Source organism: Schistocerca serialis, chromosome 3 (assembly GCF_023864345.2).
Source record: "Schistocerca serialis cubense isolate TAMUIC-IGC-003099 chromosome 3, iqSchSeri2.2, whole genome shotgun sequence".
Lineage (NCBI taxonomy): Eukaryota > Metazoa > Arthropoda > Insecta > Orthoptera > Acrididae > Schistocerca > Schistocerca serialis.
In genome coordinates, this window is record NC_064640.1 from 456,661,041 (window position 1) to 456,686,380 (window position 25,340).

Sequence of the window (25,340 nt, forward strand, 5' to 3'; positions counted from 1 at the left end):
GGATGATGTTATTCAAACTAACCTTTCGACTGAGAAAAACTTTAAAATTACCATCATTTATGGCTTTGTATGGAAATCCACTCTTACTAAACAAGTAAGAATTCTTGTACAACATAATCTCATGTCATAGGTAGAGGCACTTGTGTGTGGTAAATTGTACAAGACAATACATTCAAACGAAAAGTTTGTGGATTGATTACATAATAATTTTTTCACTATTCCTGCTTGGTTTCCAAATCTGTATTATTGTGACTAAATTATAATTATTTTTCATCTTCTTTTTAACAGTGAATGTTCTAATCATACAGTGCAGGTTTTCATGGTTAATACATGCATCCTTGATGATTTTAGTTTTGTGAGCACTTGGTCATGGTCAAAGGCATGTTTCCATGCCTGACATTGTCTCCAATTGCTAGATACATCATCAGAGGCTATAAAGCCTCAGCTAGCAGTTTCAAACTTAAACAAGATCAATTTTAAATTTCTGTCTGAGTCTTTACAACCTCTGCTAATGTCTCCAGCATTAGAAGACAAAACATTAGGCAGAGAAACATGTCTTGGACAATGGGCTAATGCTCATAGAACAAAAATTAGCAACAAATGTTCTGTCCTTTTGATTTATTGTCTCATGCGTAATGCTGCAACCTTTGGTCTCCTTTTACCACTTTGTTTATGCACATAAAGGTAGCTGTTTCAGTTTATTAAATAGCAGAAACTTAAACACTACTCTACTAATTTCTGTGAATTAACTGACTTCTACTTTGAGGACCATATGAGAGGTCATATAGAGTTAATAAGCCTCTGAGGCCACTGGAGAACACTGGATACAAACTTCTCATAAAAATAAAAATGTTATTTTCTAAAGGCACAGTAACAAAAACAATGCATTTTAAATAAATTAATGACATAGTTCAAAAACTATCAAATTAATAATCATTTCCTTACTTCAAATTATGTAAATAATTGGAACCATTTTCCTGATAATTCTCACAAATTCTTTTCAGCACCAGTCCGCTTCAAGTCCAGATCTCATAGGGAAATGGTTCGCAAGAGTGGGACTGCTGTTCTCAGATGTGAAGCTACTGGTGACTTGCCTATAACTCTGTCATGGCGTAAAGAAGGAAGTCCTATTGAAATGCAGAGTCATATGAGGTACTGTTCAGTATTGTTTCATATTTGTAATTATTAACAGAACCTGTTGCTAAAGGATCTTACTGTAATAAATATACTGCCTGACAAGAAAAGTGAAGCACATAGAAGAGAAAGTGGAAATTAAAGAAAATTCATGGGTTGAGAGGGTATTGGTGTTATCTCGTTACTTAAAAATTAAGTGAAATTTACCAAAAAAATTGGCAGTTTGAGCCCACTTACCAATACAATGTTGCAAGCTATCTGGCATAGATGCATGCACTGATTTGCTGGGGAAGTGTGTCATAAAGTCATTGTATCCTTTCCTGAGGCAAGCTGGCCCACAGCAGTTTTAACTGGTCCTTGATATCATGGATTCTGCCACTGGGATGAAGTTGACATCCAAGCTGGTCCCACATATGTTTTGTTGGAGGGGGCTGGGGATCTTACTGGCCCTGGGAGCCTATTCCAAAAGCCAATGCTTCAGCACAAATGGAGGCTGCTAGTGTCAGCACTACTTGCTGCATTTGTAAGTGATGTTGTATGAGTTTTGTTATTCCAAAATCCATAGCTCCCCCAAGAACATCAGGAAACACCACAACTGCTGATATTGTAAAGCTTCTGGCACCTCAAAAGGGCTGGCCGGAGTGACCGTACAGTTCTAGGCGCTGCAGTCTGGAACCGAGCGACCGCTACAGTCGCAGGTTAAAATCCTGCCTCAGGCATGGCTGTGTGTGATGTCCTTAGGTTAGTTAGGTTTAATTAGTTCTAATTTCTAGACGACTGATGACCTCAGAAGTTAAGTCGCATAGTGCTCAGAGCCATTTTTTGAACCTCAAAAGGCAGACTCCAGTAAACAGGCCAGCACTGTTGTTATCAGTGCTGTGGAGACTCATAAGAAGTCTTTTCTGGCAAAAGCAACCAAATGGGATGTGTCCTTCACAGAAGAGGACAGGCTGTAAACTGTCACACCATGTAGACCTCAATCACTCTGATGGCTCTAATGATTAGGCTTTGGAGACAGTGGAATATGAATCTGTCTGGGGCAACCAACTAGCTCCCCAGACTAAACTTCCAAAAATGCAGGATCCCCAAACCCATTGAAAGACAGGGTGAAAGAGAAACCTCACCAATAAATGTCTCCCACACTACAGTGGGTTCAGGGTGCTAGGGGAGGAACTGAAACTCCTAGTGCAGGAATGTACCCTGAAGTTGAGTTTATGAGAAACACATTTTAAACCTTCTGAAGCCTCTGTGCTATGGGTGGTATACCCTTCTTGACAAGGATGACCAGACTGGGGCAAGGGCCAAGATAGTAGTAGGAGTGTTTATCGATAACACATATGGATCCTCTGCTCTATCCTTGGTTACTAACTTGCAAGCACTTGCAGCTGAAATTCATGTGGGTCTAAGGATCACTGTATGCTCTTTGTATTTACCACCACAGGAAGCAGTAGATTCTGAGGTTCTCACAGATCTTATAGTCCAACTACCCTGAACATTTCTACTACTAGGAGACTTCAGTGCCCACAATTATGGGATTCACAGTCTACTCGCCCAAGGGGTCAAGTTTTAGAAAGCTTCATGATTTCTCAGAAGCTTTGCCTCTTAAACACATGCAATCCCACTTATTTCTCTGCTGCTGTAGGGCTGTCCTCACCAACAGACAGACACCTCTTTATGCTCCCCAGTCCTCACAGACTCTGCTCAGTCACTACTTTCCATTCTGTTTTCACCTACCATGCAGGGTAATCCTTGCAAGGAAACCACCAAAATGAATAATCAGCAGAGCTAATTGGACACTGTTTAGCCAGCTGGCTGTGTCTGAACTCAGAGGCACCTTCCAGGAATCAGTGGACCATATCAGATGTGTGATACACCATGCCATCTATCACGAAGTCCTCAGGTCATCTTAGAAGTCAGCATGTACCATGGTGGACTGATGCATGACACTCAGCAATTCAGATCGGGCATGCAGCTCTATAATGGTTTAAATGCTGCCCAACAGTAGAAAACTTTGCAGACTTTTAAGTAGTGAGAGCCGAAGCTTGATGCATCATCAAGGATAGCAAGAAAAGGTTATGGTAAGCATTCCTGGGCTCTCTCAATTATTAGATTTGTTCTACAAAAGAATGGGAAGCCATCAGATGGATTTCTGGCCAGTGCAGTTGGTTACCTATAGCAGTGATGATGAAACAGGGGTGTCTCAGAACAACACCCAGAGACATCACCCAGATAATGGCAAACCATTTTGTGATGACTACTGCCACTGAGAGCAAATATCCAGCAGTTCATCTCTATTGTACCACAATGGAGAGGGGTGGGTTTCACTTCAGGTCCAACAATTTTGAATCCTACAACTGTCCTTTCTTGACATGGGAGCTGGATTTGGCATTGTCTGAAACTAATGATGCTCACATAGTACAATTTCCCAACTCATAGAGGGAGACAATTTTTAAACCACTTTTCATATTGGGAATGCACCACCAAATGTGTCCCAGCAGTTACCACCAAGTCACCTTAACAAGCCATGTAGGATAGAAATTTGAACAAATGGCAACTACCATATAATCTGCATATTAGAAACCAGGCAGGTCCTCACCTGCTCTTTGTTTGGATTCAGAAGATATTGATCCACTGTTGACAACCTGGCCCTATGAGATGGCTATCCAACAGGTTTTCTTACATAAACAGCATTCTACAGTGATATCATTTGACATCAGTAAGCAATTCTAGGACAGCTGCACAAATGAGACTTTCATGGTCACCTTCCTATATTCATTCAGTCATTTATTAGATAATGAGTTGGTGAAGTGCTGTCACATAGTTCTGAGCAGGAGATGGTGTTCGCTGGGGAAGTGTTTTAAGTGTTACCCTTTTTGCTGTGGCCATAAACAGTGTGTAATGCCTATGGTAAGGAGTCTGGGTACTGCTCATTATTTGCGCACAATTTTGCAGCTTTTTGTTTCTCCTCCAATACATATCATTATAGTCATATTTTTAATTTACCTGGTTTGTACGAGGGCTATCCACAAAGTACATTACGTTTGGAATTAAAAATAAATAAAGTATTGGAATTTTTTTTTATTATATACATATGAAAGCCACACTTAAATACTACTTTTCTACATAGTTGCCATTTAAATTAAGGCACTTATTGTAGTGATGGACGAGCTTGGAAATTCCTTCGTCTTAAAATTTGGCCACCTGTGCCTACAACCACGTGGTTACCTCTTCTTGAAGCTGTGCATCGTCATCAAAACACTGCATAGCCAACCACTTCTTCATTGCTGGGAATAAGTGGAAGTCGCTCGGTGCCAGGTCAGGACTGTACGATGGATGAGGAAACAACTCCCACTTAAAAGATTCGAGAACTTCACGAGTGGTATTTGCCATGTGGGCCCGGGTGTTGTCGTGAATCAGCAAGATCTTTGAGCCCAACTTTCCCCTGCGCTTGTTTTGTATTGATCTTCTGAGGTTGTGCAGAGTTTGGCAATACCTTTGAGAGTTTATTGTAGTGCCTCTTTCCAGGAAATCCACAAAAATCACACCTTTTCTGTCCCAAAAGACAGTCGCCACGTGGTTGAAGGTGCAGGCGGCCAAATTTTACGACAAAGGAATTTCCAAGCTCGTCCATTGCTACCATAAGTGCCTTAATTTAAATGGCAACTATGTAGAAAAGTAGTATTTATGTGTGGCTTTCATCTGTATATAATTAAAAAAATTCCAATACTTTATTTATTTTTAATTCCAAAACGTAATGTACTTTGTGGATAGCCCTCGTATATTAGGGACATCATTCTACATTTTAAGGACTTGGTGAGGTTTCTGGGCCTCATTTTTGATTAAGAAATATTGTGCTTACCACATTTAAAGGACCTGAAGGCAAGGACCCAGAAAGTGATCAATATCTTAAACTGCCATAGCCACAGGTCTTAGAGAGCAGATAAGGAATTCCTGTTCCAGTTTTATAGGAATTTCTTGCAATTGTGACTAGACTATGAGTCCATACTGTATGGATCAGTGATATATTCTTACCTGAAGATCATTGACACTACATCCAATGAGGGGTCAGTCTGGCTGCGAGTGCTTACAAGATCAGCCCTATCCCCAGTCTCTGTGCTGTGACTGGGGAACCACCACTCGCCATCTGGTGGCAAGTCCCCAAGATGCAGTAAGTGTACAAATTCCTCACTGCTCCCTGCTCACCAGTATACCACACTGTTCCTCGTCCAGCTATGGAACACATTCCTCCAGATGTCCATAAGCAACAAGACCAATTGGGATCCAAATGAAGCATGTGCTTTACTCAGTAATGTGGACCAATTACAGAGACAAATCCATAGTTTTAACTGACTGCAAGAATGATTATTGCAGAGACCCTAAGTAATTTCACACTTAATGCAATGTCCACCTGCTTATCTGAGGGATAATGTATTTGCCTACCATGCCGTGGGTCCGGGTTTGATTACCAGCTGGGTTGAAGATTTTCTCATCTTGTGGACTGGGTGTTGTGCTGTCTTCATCCTCATTTCATCATCACTGCCATGCAAATCACTCAATGTGCCATCGCCTGAAATAAGACTTGCACCTAGCGGCTGAACTTTTCCAGATAGGGCCTCCCAGGCATCAGTGCCACATAATTATCTCATTTTCTTACTTAATGCAGTATGGAAGAGGATGCACTCCTGCATGTGTTTTTAGTACAATGTTTTATGACAGTTTTAATGAGCTCCACAACTCTTTAGCTGTATTCATGAGTGGGTCTAAACATGGCAAGTCTGTTGGTTGCTCTGTTGTTTTCTCTGATTGTGTTCTCATGTCCTGATTGCCTTAAGACTTCACAGTCTTCAATGCAAACTTATACGTGATCATTTGGGCTCAGCGGCAGATGAGATGTGTTGTGTCCCAACTTCTTGAGTTCACTTAACTCGATACAACACTTATACGCAGCAGATAAAGTAGTCCAGGATATCTAGGACACTCTTCTCCATTTACAAAGACTCAGCAGATAGATGTCTTTCTGCTTTGTGGTGTGGCATGTGGGTATTAAGAGAAACAAAATGGTGGCAGCCAAAGACAAATGCTGAGATCCCCAGATAGTTCAGTGTGCTACCTCCTGCATGCCAACCTCATTGTTGAGGTACAGGGTCAAGCATCAGTGGGAAGAACAGTGGCTCATTGTGACAGACTGTAAGCTGCATCCGATAAAGTCAACAAGTCGGCAAAGGTGCACCTCTTTCCAGTCACACAGGTGGGCTGAAGTCCCTGTCACTCATCTTCACTTAAGATACACCCTATGACGTGTGGCTTCTTACTCCGGCAAGAGGACCCTCCAATGAGTGGTTCTTATGGCATGCAGATCAAGGTGTGCCACATTTAGTAGACCCTGTTTTGTATTCAGATCAGAGGGCAGCAGCTCGTTTTCCAACAAATTTTCCCTCTATTTTAACTGACAATCAAATTCATGTGGTGCTGCATTTCAGGTTTTGTGAATCTCTGGCTTTTTCTCTATAATTTTGGAGAGAAATTTGTGGTGTGTTATCGGAGTGGCTGGCTCACCCATGTTTTTTGTAAGTGATCAGCTAGTCACATTTCCCTGTGTAATTATTTTAGCTTTTCTCTTATTTTTCTTTTGTTTTGAGTGCCAGTTTTGGAATGTTTGCACATTTTTATGCTGTCTTAAAGGATGTGAGCAAGTGTGTGTGTGTGTGTGTGTGTGTGTGTGTGTGTGTGTGTGTGTGTGTGTGTGGATGACCATGGGTGGGGTTGAAAGAATTTGTTTATATTTGTGTAAGACTTGTTCTTCCTTCTTTTATGCCATTTTATAAGCACATTTGTGAAAGAAAAAGTAAAAAAGGGGGAGGGGAGAAGCTGTGCATGTCCCTTATACAGAGTGGTTCTGTGATGCCATTAAAAGCTTTCAGAGATGATAGAGAAGGGTAATTGTGCCAATTTGAGGTCAGTGACCCTGGTTTGGAAATGAATGAGTTGAAAGTTAGAGGTGAAAATCTTTCTGACACCTTTGACAGTAGACCTCTTCTATTGCAAGCTCTTTACCTTCCATATTTTGGGAGGAAGTAGTATGTACCAAAACAAGAAAAAAAATTTCTGGTAAACATGGGCTCTAAAGTGCATAGCATAAGAGCTATGAGCAATAGTTCATTTTACTACACCCTCTCTTCAACTGGACAAGTGCTCATAGCTCTAAAGGTATGATCCTTAGAAACAATATTTGCTAGACACATTTTTTTTGTTTTGTTTCATACTATATGATCACAAAATATGGAAAGCAAAGATCTTACAGAAGAGGAGGTCCCCTGTCAGAGGTATCAGAATGACTTTTGCTTAAAACTTTTGACTCGGTTGTTTTTGGACCAGGGTCCCTCACTTGAAATTGATGTATTTACCCTTCTGTATCACCCCTAAAAATTTGGAATATCATCACAGAATCATCCTGTGCATCCTACCAGACCTGGTAACAGCACTAACCATGAATAACAGTAATGCACTCTACAGGCTGTTCTACCTGTCAGAGAATTTCGGTTCCAATGATTTAAACAACTATTGATGGTGGGTACATGTATGAAGTTACGCTGCCTTCTGACCATGTCTTCTGAGTGCTTCACTTTTTTGACAGGCCGTCTACAATAAAACTTCATGGAAAACATGTGTGAAATACATGTACAGTTACTTACTGTTATATTAATTATGTTAATTTCCATATTTAACTCAGTTAAAATTTTAATTTTATTTAAAATGAAAAAGTCAAAGAAATGCCAATATTATAATGATTCACTGTAGTTAATGATGTTTAACTTCACTAGTAGTTTGAAATTAACTGATATACACTTATATGCACACTAAAAAATATATGTAAGATATAAAGTTCCCTGTGGTACCTAGTAATTGTGTGAGTGGTAGTCATAAAATTTTAATTATCACTACAAAGCAATAAAGTCATCTAATTAACTTTCTTATCACTTATGTGAGTAGTCACATACACATTGAAACTCTCACACCACTGTACCACAGCAGGCCACTAGTGGTACTTAAACAAAATGGTGCAGCCCACTGATGAAGTGGAGTAGTGTACGTCAATTCATATTCTACATCAAAGACATTGCATCAGTCTTAGTGAAATATTTCTGGGCGTACTGCCACATCATCTTATAAAAAACTTAAGATATCAAAACAACCAATATTTTTCCATGTTACATAGCCTTCTTCAGGGCATAGACATGCTAAGTTGGTAGATGTGTACAGAAACAATGAACCAACATATGACACAGTGGTTAGGGGACACAGGTGCTTCCAGTGTGATCATACATGTTTGAATGATGGAGAATGATGGAGTACATCTACATCTACGTCTACATCTATACTCCGCGAGCCACCTTACGGTGTGTGGCGGAGGGTACTTATTGTACCACTATCTGATCCCCCCTTCCCTGTTCCATTCACTAATTGTGCATGGGAAGAACGACTGCTTGTAAGTCTCCGTATTTGCTCTAATTTCTCGGATCTTTTCGTTGTGATCATTACGCGAGATATATGTGGGCGGTAGTAATATGTTGCCCATCTCTTCCCGGAATGTGCTCTCTCGTAATTTCGATAATAAACCTCTCCGTATTGCGTAACACCTTTCTTGAAGTGTCCGCCACTGGAGCTTGTTCAGCATCTCCGTAACGCTCTCGCGCTGACTAAATGTCCCCATGACGAATCGCGCTGCTTTTCGCTGGATCATGTCTATCTCTTCTATTAATCCAACCTGGTAAGGGTTCCATACTGATGAGCAATACTCAAGAATCGGACGAACAAGCGTTTTGTAAGCTACTTCTTTCGTCGATGAGTCACATTTTCTTAGAATTCTTCCTATGAATCTCAACCTGGCGCCTGCTTTTCCCACTATTTGTTTTATGTGATCATTCCACTTCAGATCGCTCCGGATAGTAACTCCTAAGTATTTTACGGTCGTTACCGCTTCCAATGATTTACCACCTATGGCATAATCGTACTGGAATGGATTTCTGCCCCTATGTATGCGCATTATATTACATTTATCTACGTTTAGGGAAAGCTGCCAGCTGTCGCACCATGCATTAATCCTCTGCAGGTCCTCCTGGAGTACGTACGAGTCTTCTGATATTGCTACTTTCTTGTAGACAACCGTGTCATCTGCAAATAGCCTCACGGAGCTACCGATGTTGTCAACTAAGTCATTTATGTATATTGTAAACAATAAAGGTCCTATCACGCTTCCCTGCGGTACTCCCGAAATTACCTCTACATCTGCAGATTTTGAACCGTTAAGAATGACATGTTGTGTTCTTTCTTCTAGGAAATCCTGAATCCAATCACAAACCTGGTCCAATATTCCATAAGCTCGTATTTTTTTCACTAAATGTAAGTGCGGAACCGTATCAAATGCCTTCCTGAAGTCCAGGAATACGGCATCAATCTGCTTGCCAGTGTCTACGGCACTGTGAATTTCTTGGGCAAATAGGGCGAGCTGAGTTTCACATGATCTCTGTTTGCGGAATCCATGTTGGTTATGATGAAGGAGATTTGTATTATCTAAGAACATCATAATACGAGAACACAAAACATGTTCCATTATTCTACAACAGATTGACGTAAGCGAAATAGGCCTATAATTATTCGCATCTGATTTATGACCCTTCTTGAAAATGGGAACGACCTGCACTTTCTTCCAGTCGCTAGATACTTTACGTTCTTCCAGCGATCTACGATAAATTGCTGATAGAAAGGGGGCAAGTTCTTTAGCATAATCACTGTAGAATCTTAAGGGTATCTCGTCTGGTCCGGATGCTTTTCCGCTACTAAGTGATAGCAGTTGTTTTTCAATTCTGATATCGTTTATTTCAATATTTTCCATTTTGGCGTCCGTGCGACGGCTGAAGTCAGGGACCGTGTTACGATTTTCCGCAGTGAAACAGTTTCGGAACACTGAATTCAGTATTTCTGCCTTTCTTCGGTTGTCCTCTGTTTCGGTGCCATCGTGGTCAATGAGTGACTGAATAGGGGATTTAGATCCGCTTACCGATTTTACATATGACCAAAACTTTTTAGGGTTCTTGTTTAGATTGTTTGCCAATGTTTTATGTTCGAATTCATTGAATGCTTCTCTCATTGCTCTCTTTACGCTCTTTTTCGCTTCGTTCAGCTTTTCCTTATCAGCTATGATTCGACTACTCTTAAACCTATGATGAAGCTTTCTTTGTTTCCGTAGTACCTTTCGTACATGATTGTTATACCACGGTGGATCTTTCCCCTCGCTTTGGACGTTAGTCGGTACGAACTTATCTAAGGCGTACTGGACGATGTTTCTGAATTTTTTCCATTTTTGTTCCACATCCTCTTCCTCAGAAATGAACGTTTGATGGTGGTCACTCAGATATTCTGCGATTTGTGCCCTATCACTCTTGTTAAGCAAATATATTTTCCTTCCTTTCTTGGCATTTCTTATTACACTTGTAGTCATTGATGCAACCACTGACTTATGATCACTGATACCCTCTTCTACATTCACGGAGTCGAAAAGTTCCGGTCTATTTGTTGCTATGAGGTCTAAAACGTTAGCTTCACGAGTTGGTTCTCTAACTATCTGCTCGAAGTAATTCTCGGACAAGGCAGTCAGGATAATGTCACAAGAGTCTCTGTCCCTGGCTCCAGTTCTGATTGGGTGACTATCCCATTCTATACCTGGTAGATTGAAGTCTCCCCCTATTACAATAGTATGATCACGAAACTTCTTCACGACGTTCTGCAGGTTCTCTCTGAGGCGCTCAACTACTACGGTTGCTGATGCAGGTGGTCTATAGAAGCATCCGACTATCATATCTGACCCACCTTTGATACTTAACTTAACCCAGATTATTTCACATTCGCATTCGCTAATAACTTCACTGGATATTATTGAATTCTTTACTGCTATAAATACTCCTCCACCATTGGCGTTTATCCTATCCTTGCGGTATATATTCCATTCTGTGTCTAGGATTTCGTTACTGTTCACTTCCGGTTTTAACCAACTTTCCGTTCCTAATACTATATGCGCACTATTTCCTTCAATAAGAGATACTAATTCAGGAACCTTGCCCTGGATACTCCTGCAGTTTACCAATATTACGTTAACTTTTCCTGTTTTTGGTCTCTGAGGACGGACGTTCTTTATCAACAATGATAATGTCCTCTCTGGTAAGCTGTCAGGTATTTTATCGTTTCGCCCAAGGGGGGGTCCCTCTAACCTAAAAAAACCCCCGTGTGCACGCCACACGTACTCTGCTACCCTAGTAGCTGCTTCCGGTGTGTAGTGCACGCCTGACCTGTCTAGGGGGGCCCTACAGTTCTCCACCCAATAACGGAGGTCGATGAATTTGCAACCATTATAGTCGCAGAGTCGTCTGAGCCTCTGGTTTAGACCCTACACACGGCTCCAAACCAGAGGACCGCGATCGACTCTGGGCACTATGCTGCAGATATTAAGCTCAGCTTGCACTCCGCGTGCGATGCTGGTTGTCTTCACCAAATCAGCCAGCCGCCGGAAGGAACCAAGGATGGCCTCAGAACCCAAGCGGCAGGCGTCATTCGTTCCGACATGTGCTGCTATCTGCAGCCGGTCACACCCAGTGCGTTCAATAGCTGCCGGAAGGGCCTCCTCCACATTACGGACGAGACCCCCCGGCAAGCACACCAAGTGCACACTGGCATTCTTCCCCGACCTACCCGCTATTTTCCTGAGGGGCTCCATAACCCGCCTAACGTTGGAGCTCCCTATAACTAATAGGCCCACCCTCTGTGACTGTCGGGACCTTGCCGGAGAATCGGCCACTGGCCCAACAGGCGAGGCATCCTGTGGTGGCTCGGAAACGATGTCATCACCACTAGGAAGCACCCCGTACCTGTTGGAAAGGGGTAAGGCAGCTGCCACGCGGCCAGATCCCACCTTCGCCTTTCGGCCAGGCACGCGCGAGCCCACCACTGTCCGCCATTCACCCTGGAGTGATGGCTGACCGGTAAGATGCTCACTGCCGGAAGACGCAGCAACATCAGGGGTTCCATGTGATTCCAAGGCCACCGAAGTGGGCATAGGTCTCACCACAGTTGCCCCAACGCCACTACAAGCCGACGCCTGCGCCTCGAGCTCGATGAGCCTAACAGACAAAGCCTCCACCTGCCCCCGAAGAGTGGCCAATTCTCCTTGCGTCCGCTCACAACAACCACAGTCCCTACACATGACTATGTTTACCCTACTCTATACGGTGACAAATTCCCAAGATAATCTTCTGATGAGCTACTCTGATAATCAAGAAACACTCACTGAAATACGAGATGCGAAAACTACGCTAGGTTTTCCCAGAAAAACTATTTAAAAGACCATGTCTCTATGAAGAGCCAGGGATTGTCGAGAGGTGGAGTCCCTGGTAGTCAAAGACTGGCATATCACAATAGAAACAATAGAACAAAAAGTGAAAATTGGTCATGAATCAGTTTTTAACAGCTTGCATGACATTTTAAGCATGATGAATATTGTCAGCCACTGGTTTCCTTCCAAACTGAGGCAACAGTAGATCTGTGTCAGACCAATGCAGATGACTTCTTTAGCCAGATAATCACCATGGATGAATGCTGAATGTATCACTATGACCTTGAGAGAAATGGGCAAAGCAAGTGACATGTGGATTCACCAGCAGTAAAAAAGTGTGAAGACCCAGCCATCACTAGGAAAGTTGATGTTAATCCCCTAATGAGGTTATGGGAGGCTGTTAACATGAATCACTGCCTAAAGCTGTCCAAGTGGCTGTTTTTTCCACACAATAATACCCCAGCTCTGTACACCCAGGAGATAGTCATACATGCTGCTTCTTTGAGCAATCAAATGTTTGCCCCTGCCCCCCCCCCCCCCCTCCCCCAACCCCTTTCTTACTCGTTCTCCTGCCATAGTAGATGAGAACTTCACCTAGCAATATGTATGTTCACAAGCCATACAATAACTGCTGTAGTCAGTTTTAACAGGAAATCTTATGAATCACAGACCTGAGAAAACTAACTGCAGACTGTTAGTTAATTAGCTGATTTTTACTGCATCTCCAATAAGTCATTGGCACATTTTCTTCTGAAGGGATGTTGAGTGTTTACAGGCAGTATACACTTAATTTCCTTGTATGTATGACTACATGCTGATTACCTAAAGATTACTGTATTAGACCATAGCTTAAATTTAGTAAAAGTAAACATACTACTCTCTGACACTAATCACGTTACTGATGAAAACATATTTAAACTTAAAAACAAAAGTAAACAGCTTTGTCTCCTATCTACCCATGCATTTAGTTTTTAATTAGATAAAATAAGAGTGGTTGTTCAGAAAAAAATTCAGTTTAGATTTCAAATTTTCTCTGCTACATGTCAGCATTTTCTGATATTTGTTAAATGACCAAGATATCTGAGGATGCAAGTTGGACACCTTTATAATACATTAGCAGCCCTAGTGATGAGTATTTTTGTTCTTCTAATATTGTGATGACTTGTTTATGATAATTGTTCTTATTATTTGTATGTTTTGAAGTACCTCAAAGAGGCACTTACAAAGTGAATGAGAGTGAACATCACATATTATTCTCACTACTTCCTTTTGTGCAATTGATACTTCTTGTCTGTGTGATGAGTTACAGCAGAAAAATTATGCCATAAGACTGTTATCAGTTGTGATATTCACAATGTTATAAAATGTTGAGATGTTTGGTTCTAAAGCTAGCAACTATGTGAAAGGAAAAAAAAAAAAATAATTTAGCTGTTTGAGAATCTCAGTGATGTATTTCTTCCAGTTCTTATTTTGGTCAATATACGTACCCAAAAATCTGAAATATTTTCCTCCATTCATTGACTCCTATTGATGTGCTTCCATAGTCATTGGTGTTATTCTGTTCATTGCATATAACTGAAGGTACTATGTATTTCTTTTGAAATAAAACAGTACCTGTTCACAGATAACCACTTAATAATTCTTTGAGAGGCATAATATTTTTTCTGTTTATGTCCCACTAATAGCTACGGTATCATCTGCACAAAGTGCAGCTCATCTTCAGACCTGTAAAATGGAAGTTTATTCATGTATATAGGATGAAGCAGCTAAGACAAGGCACTCCAAGTACATTTAGAATGAGTAGGTATATTGAAGTGCATTTTTTTCTAATTTATGGTGGACAGTGTGTCAAAGTTTCTGAATGATGAAGTAATTTTTAATGTTTCTGGCTTCCATGTTATGTTACCTTTACTTAAGGAAATGTACACATTTTCTTTTCCATTGGGAAAAGTCATCGAAGAGGATTTCAGTGACATCTACATCTATACCTTCATGGATATTATGCAAATCACATTTAAGTGCCTGGCAGAGGGTTCATTGAACCACCTTCACAGTTCTGTATTATTCCAATCTTGTATAGCACGCAGAAAGATGAACACCTATATGCTTCCACACGAGCTCTTATTTCCCTTATTTTATCATGGTGATAGTTTCTCCCTATGTAGGTCAGTGTCAATAAAATATTTTCACATTTGGACGATAAAGTTGGTGTTTGAAATTTCTTGAGAAGATTCTGCCGCAACAAAAAACGCCTTGGTTTTGTTATGATGTCCACCCAAAATCGTTAAAATTTTTGTGACACTCTCTGCCCTATTTCTTGATAACACAAAATGCACTGCTCTCCTTTGAACTTTCTTCATGAACTCCATTAATACTATCTGGTAAGGATCCCAGACATTGCAGCAGTACTCCAAAAGAGAACAGACAAGCATAGTGTACACAGTCTTTTTAGTAGATCTCTTGCATTTTGTACGCATTCTGCCAATAAAATGCAGTCTTTCGTTTGCTTTCCGTAAAACATTGTCTGTATTCTTTCCAATTTAAGTTGTTTGTAACTGTAATTCCTAGGTATTCAGCTGGCCGCTGGTGGCCGAGTGGTTTTAGGCGCTTCAGTCTGGAACCGCACGACCGCTACAGTCGCAGGTTCGAATCCTGCCTCGGGCATGGATGTGTGTGATGTCCTTAGGTTAGTTAGGTTTAAGTAGTTCTACGTTCTAGGGGATTGATAACCTGAGATGTTAAGTCCCATAGTGCTCAGAGCCATTTGAACCTAGGTATTGAGTTGAATTTATGGCCTGTAGATTTGACTGATTTATCGTGTAACTGAAGTTTAACTGATTCTATTTAGCAGCACTGATGTGGATGACCTTTCACTTTTCATTATTTAGGGTCAGTTGCCAATTTTTGGAACACACAGATATCTTATCATTTTGCAATTGGTTTTGATCTTCTGATGTCTTTATTAGATAATAAACAGCATCATCTGCAAACAACATAAGACAGCTGCTCAGATTGTCTCATAAATTGTTTATATAGATAAGGTACAGCAGAGGACCTATAACACGACCTTGGAGGATACCAGAACTCACTTCTGTTCTACTCAATGACTTTCCATCAGTTACTATGAACTGTGACCTATCTGACAGGAAATCATGTTCCAGTCACATAACTGAGATGGTATTCCATAAGCATGCAATTTCTCTACAAGTTGCTTGTATGGTGCAGTGTCAAAAGCCTTCTAGAAACCTAGAAATATGGGACCAATTTAACATCCCTTGCCGATAACACTCAATTCTTTGTGTATGTAAAGAGCTAGTTGTGTTTCACAAGAGCAATGTTTTCTAAATCTGAGTTGACTTTGTGTCAATAGACTGTTTTCTTTGAGGTAACTCATAATGTTCAAACACAATATATATTCAAAAATCCTGTTGCATATCGATGTTAATGATATGGGCTTGTAATTTAGTGGATTACTCCTACAACCTTTCTTGAATATTGGAGTGACCTGTGCAACTTTCCAGTCTTTAGGTACGGATCTTTTGTCGAGCAAATGGCAGTGTATGATTGTTAAGTATGGAGCTTTTGCTTCAGCATACTCTGAAAGGAACCTAATTGGTATACAGTCTGGACCAGAAGACTTCCTTTTTTTAAGTGATTTAGTTGCTTCACTACTCAAAGAATATCTACTTGTATGTTACTCATGTTGGCAGATGTTCTTCACTAGAATTCCAGAATATTTACTTTGTCTTCTTTTGTGAAGGTATTTGGAAAGGTTGTGTTTAGTAACTCAACTTTGGAAGCACTGTCTTTGGTAGTATCTGCACTGATATCATGCAAAGAAGGCATTGATTGTGTCTTGCTGCTAGCATATTTCACATGACATGTGTGGTGCTTGATCAGATAGTAATAGGATAACAGTATCACAAGTATCTACCCTGCTATAAAAAATGTAAGCAAAGTTATGTGTGCCTCATGCCCATCAGTGTGTGCGCTGCCATTGTAGCAGTCATCCAATTTGCTCATGAAGCTATTCAAAATTTCACAATGTATGTAACAATTTAAAAAATGGATATGATTTTTGTTTATGATGAATTCCACCGAACTGTTAGAGCAGTGTGGAGGTTGTATACTGGAAAGTATCCAGATACCAAGCCCACACAATCTGTCTTTGCAAACATTATTTTAAGAATTCAAGAAATTGGATGAGTCAAGAATAAAATTTGTCAGCAAAATAGAACAGAAACTCATGGGAACTTATATTTTATCTGTCCACATGTCATTGCAAGGCAGCCTGAATGTATGAGTGGTATGATACAGAGCAGTGTTCTGCAAATACATTCCTTGCCACAGTGTGCTCTATCAATAACTTAATGGCAACAGCTTTCAAAATTTGCAATATTCCTCCAAATGGTGTCAAAGATAACTGCAAAGTTATGTAATATTTCTATAAAACATATTGTTTATGTGTGAAGGATTGTTTACAAACCATGGGAAAATTAATCTTTTCATTATGCACTACTGATCAAGTGAAAACTCACATTGGCTGAGAGAAGTGGCCAACAATGACTTTCACTTTTCAACAAGTGGTGTACTCTTTTCAACAATTTCATCATTGGTTTCTGCTTTATTGACATGTCCATATTCAGCCAAAAGTTGGTCCCACACTGCAGTTTATACCCTGGTTCAATTCGTGATGCCCACAATGCCCTTTGATGCTGTTTTGTTTTTCAAAGCCCATACTTATGTTCCCTAAAATGCAGATTCTGTGATGGCAGCAACATGTTAATCAATAGAGTGCCTTGTTTAAATTGAAATCTCCTTTCATATCATTAGATTTTCAAACGTTGGGTAGATAAGCGATTCTTGGCATTTCTTTTTCTGTGTCAGTCTCAGTTTCTTCCTCAGGTGTTCTTGAGTGTGACTTTAACACCCACTCAGTTTTATGATTTGAGCACCCATCCCTATGGAACACTATTTGTAGGTATTGTAATTATTTGATAAGGCTGTCCATTTCTAAATATGTTCTACCTCTGTTGACCAGTCTTAAGCATTGAATTTCTGGATGATGGATGGTAATGGCTCGAGGCATTGAGATAGAGGTTAATGTGCATGGGTTATGTTTATACACTTTGACTCACAGATCTGTCCAGTGTTCTCTTAAGTAATACATCAAGGAAAGGTAACTTTCCCTCTTCTATATTATGATAGAATTTAAATGGTCTCAGAACTCTTGAAGCTCTTTCTGTTCTTTATGATGACATCGCAGTTGTCTAGTCTATGTATTAATAGAAGTGGAAACAACTCAGCTGTATACATGGAAGCATACCGTTAACGTACATTTACCTGTTCTATCCATGTGGTTACATAGTGTTCAGCCACGCGGGGTTGGCCGAGCTGTCTAGGGCGCTGCAGTCACGTACTGTGCGGCTGGTCCCGGTAGAGGTTCAAATCCTCCCTTGGGCATGGGCGTGTGTGTGTTTGTCCTTAGGATAATTTGGGTTAAGTAGTGTGTAAGCTTAGGGACTGATGACCTTAGCAATTAAGTCCCATAAGATTTCAGACACATTTGAACATTTTTGAACATAGTGTTCAGAAGGGCCAAACATCCATCTCCTCATAATTCTGTAAATTTTCTAAACATGCGCGTAGTCCCATCTACCTCCTTTCTTAATCTTGTTGTGTTATAATTGAAGTTTAACATCAAAATTATGTCAAAAAATTGTTAAAACTGTTATTCATGATGGAACCAAGAAAGGTGAAGCAGTGGTGAGACACTGGAAACACTTTCGAGAAGATAGTGCTTCGGATACCCATACAACCATCTAGATTTTGATATTATGCTTTCCCTGAATTGATTAAGGCAAATGATGCAGTGGTTCCTTTGAAAGGAACATGGTTGATTTCATTCTGCGTCCTTCCCCAATTTGAGCATGTGCTCTGACTAATGACTTCTTTGTTAACAGGGAGAAAAGCTCTAAATATCCTCTCCTTTATCCATGGTGGAAATGTATTAGACTTGTTAGCAACAAAGATACCTGAGTTCCCCAAGGACTTTCACATTAAGAATGGTATCAGTGCTTATGAGGCAGTTGCAGGAATAGTGTTCACCAAAGAACAATTAGCTGCAAAAATTTCAGGAAAATACAGAAGGAAGAAGCTAGCTCATTTCTCAAGTGAGGAAGCAGAATCATTAATTCAGATAATGAAATTTTAGAGGAGCTATGACTTGACTCCAAGCGAATAATTGATCAATCTCCAAAAATTATGTATCTGGCAGTATAATGGAAGATTATAAAGACTGCCTTTGGCATAAAGGAATATGAGGAAGTTTCTTGAAAACACAACTCGTACTGCACAAGAAGTAAAGATCAGAGCACAAATTGACATATAAGGTGATACTGATTGAAATATACCTGACTATCTGAAGGACAATGCATGGACCCTTTAAAAACTACTGCAACAATATAGTATCTCAAGATCCCTCCCAAACCCATAATAGACATTGGCCATGTGTGAAAGCTGTCACAAAAATTGGTGTTCAGATATTGCTATACAAGATAGACTGAAATGAGGTACAGCAAAATAATAATGGAAGTGTCGAATTCTGTCTCCAGACATACTGATGGCTGTTAAAACTGGAACACCATTAAGGTGGCATGCAACAAATGTCAAATTGGTGTGAAGTGTATTATAACTAGCATCTTAGCGCAATTGCATGAAGTATGTAGGAATAATGCCCTGTAGTTGTTTTGGTCTTTAATTTGAAGATAGGTTTGATGCAGTACAATATCATGTGCAAGCCTTGTCACCTCCGTGTATCTACTGCAACCCACATCCTTCTGAATCTGCTTACTGTATTCATCTCTTGGTCTCCTCTACAATTTTTAGTCCTCACACTTACTAAATTGGTGATCTCTTTATGTCTCAGAGTGTGTGCTATCAAATAATCCCTTCTTGTAGTCAGATCATGGTACAAATTTCTTTTCTCCCCATTTCTATTCAGTACCTTCTGATTAGACAGGCTATCCACCCCTTTAATCTTTAGTACTCTTCTTTAGCACCACATTTCAAAAGCTTCTATTCTCTTCTGTCTGAACTGCTTATTGTCCACATTTCAGTTCAGTACAAGGCTACAATCCAGACAAATGCGTTCGGAAAAGACTTCCTAACTCTTAAAGTCATATTCACTGTTAACAAATGCCTCTTTTTCAGAATTGATTTTCTTGTCCTTGTCACTCTACATTTTATATCTCCTCTACTTTGGTCATCAAGCCCAAGCCCAAATAACAAAACTCATCTATTAGTTTGTGTGTCTCATTTCCTAATCTGATTCACTCAGCATCATCTTATTACATTTGACTATATTCCATTCTTCTTGTCCTGCTTTTGTTGGTGTTGATTGTATATCCTCCTTTCAAGATGCTCTCCACTCCATTCAAATGCTCTTCTGAGTCATTTGTTGTCAATGACAGAATCAGTGTCATCAGCAACCCTCAAAGTTTTTGTTTCTTCCTATCGAATTTTAATTCCTTCTCCAAATTTTTCTTTTGTTCCCTTTACTGCTTACTCACGATACAGATTGAATAGTATTGGGGGTAAACTTTAACCCTGCCTCACCTCCTTCTCAATCACTGCTTCCCTTTCATGCCCTTGGACTCTTGCAGTTGCCACCTGGTTTCAATAAAAGTTGTAAAAAACTTTCTCTTCCAGTATTTTACCCCTACTTCAGAAATTTGAAAGTGTATCCCAGTCAACATTGTTAAAAGATTTCCTCAAATCTACAAATGCTATAAACACAGGTTTGCCTTTCCTTAACCTATCTTTCAAGATAAATTGTATGATCAGTATTGCTTTGCACACTCCTAAATTTCTTCAGGACCCGAAGTTATCTTCCACGAGGTCAGCTACTACCAGTTTTTCCATCTTCTGGAAAGAACTCGTATCAGTATTTTGCAACCATGACTTATTAAACTGATATTTGAGTAATATTCACATCTGTCAGCACCTGCTTTCTTGGAAATTTGGGTTATTACATTATTATTTATATGTAGGTGTATTTCCCCTGTCTCATACATCTTGTACACCGGGTGGAGTAGTTTAGTCATGGCTGATTCTCCCAAGGATATCAGCAATTCTGAGGAAATACATTTTCCTCCAGGGGCCTCTTTTTTGCTTAGGTCTTCCAGTGCCCTGTCATATTCTCTTATAGTATCACATCTCCCATCTCATCTTCATCTCCTTCCTCTTTCCTTTCTATAATACTGCCTTGAAGTTCTTTTTCCTTGAATAGCTCCTCTATGTAGTCATTCCACCTTCCAGCTTCCTCATCTTTGCTTAGTATTGTTTTCCATTTGAGCTCTTGATATTCATGCAGCTGCTTCCCTCTTGTCCAAAGGCTTCTTTAATTTTTCTGTAAGTAGTATGCACCTTTCCCTCATTATACATGCTCCTAAGAACTTACATTTGCCCTTTAGGCTCTCCTTCTTAGCTGTTTTGCACTTCCTGTCAATCTCATTTTTAGACATTTGTGTTACCTCCCACCTGCTTCACTTGCACCATTTTTATATTTTGTCCTTTGATCAATTAAATTTATATCTCTTGTGACACCCAATGATTCCTACTAGGCCTCTGCTTTCTACCTATTTGATCCTCTGCTGCCTTCACTATTTCATCTCTTGAAGCTACCCACTCATCTTCTATTGTATTCCTTTCCCCCGTTTCAGGCAATTGTTGCCTAATGCTCCCTCTACAACTCTCAACAACCTCTGGTTCTTTCAACTTATCCAGGTCTAATCTCTTTAATTTCCTACCTTTTTGGCAGATTCTCCAGTTTTAATCTACAATTCATAACCACTAAATTATGGTCAGAGACCACATCAGCATCTGGAAATATTCTAAAATGTGTCTTACCATTAGACTGTCAATCTGAATCCTTCCAGTGTCTTCTTCTTTCGTGATTCTTCAACCAAGTGTTAATAATAATTAAATTATTCTCCAAAGAAAATTATGCCAAGTGCCTTACTCTTTCAGACCTTTCTCTCAGTCCATATTCTCCTACTATTTTTCTATCTTTTCCTATTACTGAGTTTCAGTCACCCCCACAGAATTACATTTTCCTCTCCCTTAAGTATCTGAGTAATTTCTTTTATTTCATCACACATTTTTTCAAACTCTTGAAATAGGTGGCATGTAAACATGTAATATGGTGCTGGGTGTTGGCTTCATGTCTATCATGGCTACAACAATCTCCAAGATTGGTAATCTTTGACAGATGCTCATAATTATGTATGGACTTGAAAGCAAGATGCTTATAATAGTTTCCACAACAAAATTTTGTCTCAAAAAATCTGGCAGAAAATGTAAAGTATGCTTGTGGCAAGGCACAACCATTGTCTTCTCTGCTTGACAGGAATGGAAATACTATTGATGGCAGTGCTGCTAAAGCAGAGTTACTAAACATAGCCTTCTGAAATTCCTTCACAAAATAAGACCAAGTAAATATACAGAATTTGAATCAAGAACAGTTGCCAACATGAGCAACTTAGAAGTAGATCTGCTTGAAGCAGTGAAGCAACTTAAATCACTTAGTAAAAGCAAGTCACTAACTTTCTTCTCTGAATGCAAAACTATTTTGTTGATGCTATACCTATATAGGGACAAATTATCATCAAAATAGAATAAGGGAAATCAGAGCTTGCACAGAAAGATATATGTGTTCATTTTTTCCAGACAGTATACAAATTAAGTTCCTTTAAGAGTATGCTGATGTAATCGCTCCATACTTAATAGTCATACATAACCACTCTCTTGAAGAAAGATCCATACCCAAAGACTGGAAAGTTGCACAGGTCACTCCAATATTCAAGAAAGGCGGCAGGAGTTATCCACTTAATTACAGGCCCATATCATGAATATCAATATGAAGTGGGATTTTGGAACATATATTGTGTTCATGTGTTATGAATTACCTCAAAGAGAATGGTCTATTGGTACACAGTCAATATTGATTTAGAAAACATCATTCTTGTAATTCACAACCACCTCTTTACTCACACAAAGTGTTGAGTGCTATTGACAAGGGATTTCAAATTGATTCCATGTTTCTGGTTTTCCAGAAGGCTTTTGACAGTGTACCTCAGAAGCGACTTGTCATCAAATTGCATGCTTATGCAATATTGGCTCAGTTATGCAATTGGATTTGTGATTTCATGTCATAGAGGTCACAATTTGTAGTAACTGGTGGGAAGTAATCAAGTAAAACAGAAGTGATTTCTGGCATTCCCCTAGGTAGTATTATAGGCCCTCTGGTGTTCCTTATATATATAAACAATTTAGGAGGCAGTTTGAGCAGCTGTCTTAAATGGTTTTCAGTAGATATTGTCTAGTAAAGTCATCAGAAGATCAAAACCAATTGCAAAATGGTAAGGTATCTGTATGTTGCAAACATTGGCAATTGACCCTCAATAATGAAAAGTGTGGGGTCATCCACATGACTGCTAAAAAGAATTTGTTAAACTGCAGTTATACAATAAATCAATCAATTCTCAAGGCCACAAAATTGAGTAAATACCTAGGAATGAAATTATGTCCAACTCAAGTTAGAAAGAACACACAGAAAATGTTGCAGAGAAGGTGAACCGAAGACTGTGTTTTATTGACAGAACACTTAGAAGATGCAACAGGTGTACTAAAGAGACTATGTACACTATGCTTGTCCACCCTCTTTTGGAATATTGCTGTGTGGTGTGGGATCCTTACCAGTTAGGATTAATGGTGTACACTGAGAAAGTTCAAAGAAGAGCAGTGCACTTTGTAATTTCAAGAAATAGGGGAGAGAGTGTCACAGACATGATACAGGATTTTGAGTGGACATCATTAAAATAAAGGTGTTTCTCATTGTGGGAGGATCATGTCACAAAATGTCAATCACTAACTTTCTTCTCTGAATGCAAAAATATTTTGTTGATGCTCACCTACATAGGGAGAAATGATCATCAAAATAGAATAAGGGAAATCAGAGCTTGCACAGAAAGATATATGTGTTCATTTTTTCTTCGGTCTGTTCACGAGCAGAACAATAGAGAATTATTGTGAAGATTGCCCAGTGAACCTGCTGCCAGGCACTTAAATGTGATTTGCAAAGTATCCATGTAGATGTAGATAATGTGTTCAATATGCTATTCATTTTAGCGTAGCCACATCCATATTTTCTTATTGATAATTATACGTACTCCTCTATTTCCTCTACTTGATTTTCTATTAATAACCCTGTACTCACCTGATCAGAAGTCCTCTACATCCTGCCACCGAACTTCATTAATCTCCACTATGTCTAACTTCAACCTATCCACTTCCCTTCTCAAATTTTCTAAACCACCTACCCAATAAAGGGTTCTAACATTTCACACTCAATTCTGTAGAATGACAGTTTTGTTTTCCCTGTTGACAACATCGTTGGGGTGTGACTAGTCCATGCCCAGAGATGCAAATGGGAGATCTTTTTACACCTGGAATATTTTACCCAAGAGAATGCCATCATCATTTAAGCATATGAAAGAGTTACATGTCCTCCGGAAAGCTAATGGCTGTAGGCTTGCTTTCTGCCATTTGCAGTACCCCCACAGCAATGCCCTGTTGTCAGATATAACAATGATAGATCAGCCAATCATCCATATTGTTTCCCTTGCAACTAATTAAAAGGCTGCTGTCACTTTCAAGAATCACATATTTGCCTGCGCACACTACAGACACCCATCATTTGTGTTTGCACTGCAATACAGCTATTTGCATTATTGAGGCACATCAGAAGTGTCTGTGTTTCAGGAAATGTCACATACATTATATATATAAGGAATGGTTGTGCTTTGTATCTCTCATTCAGATAGCACATTTGAATGTCAGCTGTTTGTGAGAAGACCATGTTATGCTGTGTGTAAGAAGGAGAAATGCCTACCAGCATGTGTTGTAATTTCACAGCAGCAGGACTGAGGCCTGTTCAGACTACCATTTATCATTCCACAGTATTGCTGATGTGTTGTTTGGGATCCCTTGACTGTCATGCAGGATCTCAATGGCTACATGCAACTGTCTCCTGAGATGACAATCATATTGTTTATGCAGGATCATATGGCCATGTCATGTACCTGGACTTAAGAAATATTCTTGTTTACAGTGAAACAAGCATCCACACAGACAGTGTAATAGCATTTGGGTGGCCATGGACTGTCAGTATGGTTATAATTGTTGTGGCTTTCCTTTACACAGCAGTAGCGAGAGGTGCACCGACAGTGGTGCTCCCATTGCCAGCAGTGGGCACAGAATGGCACCACCTCATCTACTCAGATGTGTCCTGATTCTATGTATGGTATAGCAATGGACATATCTGTGTGTGGAGGATCATAGCGGAACCAAAGTTACCTGGCTGCAATTGTCATTGTCACACATGCCCAGCAGCCTGTGTTACAATGTGGATGCTATTGGGTACATAACACAATAACCTGGTTTGCTCAGCCAGTAATTTGGACAACAGCTGTTACAGTTATGACATGGTAAGGCTGATGGCTGTGCCCTATTTTTGAGGCCTCCAAGATGTTATCTTCCAATGAGATAACATATGACTGCATGTTGCTCATGCTATCCTGACTTCCTTGATAGAGAGTGTACAGCAGTTGCTGTGGCCAGAAAGTTTTCTGGGTCTGTCACTCACAAAATACAACTGGGTGTTGGGCTGCTGAGAACTGGTATGCCACTACTTGCCAGCCACTGCAGTCAATGAACTCTGGCATATAGCTGAAGCAGCATGGAATGATGTAACAGTGTCTGT

At 39.9% G+C, this 25,340-nt stretch overlaps 1 protein-coding gene across 1 annotated transcript in view; it reads left to right on the forward strand.

Moving 5' to 3' along the window:
- LOC126470920 (Down syndrome cell adhesion molecule-like protein Dscam2) overlaps window positions 1-25,340 on the forward strand; it is a 504,863-nt gene that overhangs the window by 227,977 nt on the left and 251,546 nt on the right. Inside the window, exon 10 of the mRNA XM_050098951.1 lies at window positions 1,005-1,152. Coding sequence (XP_049954908.1) covers window positions 1,005-1,152 — 148 coding nt within the window. The remainder of the gene's footprint in view (window positions 1-1,004; window positions 1,153-25,340) is intronic.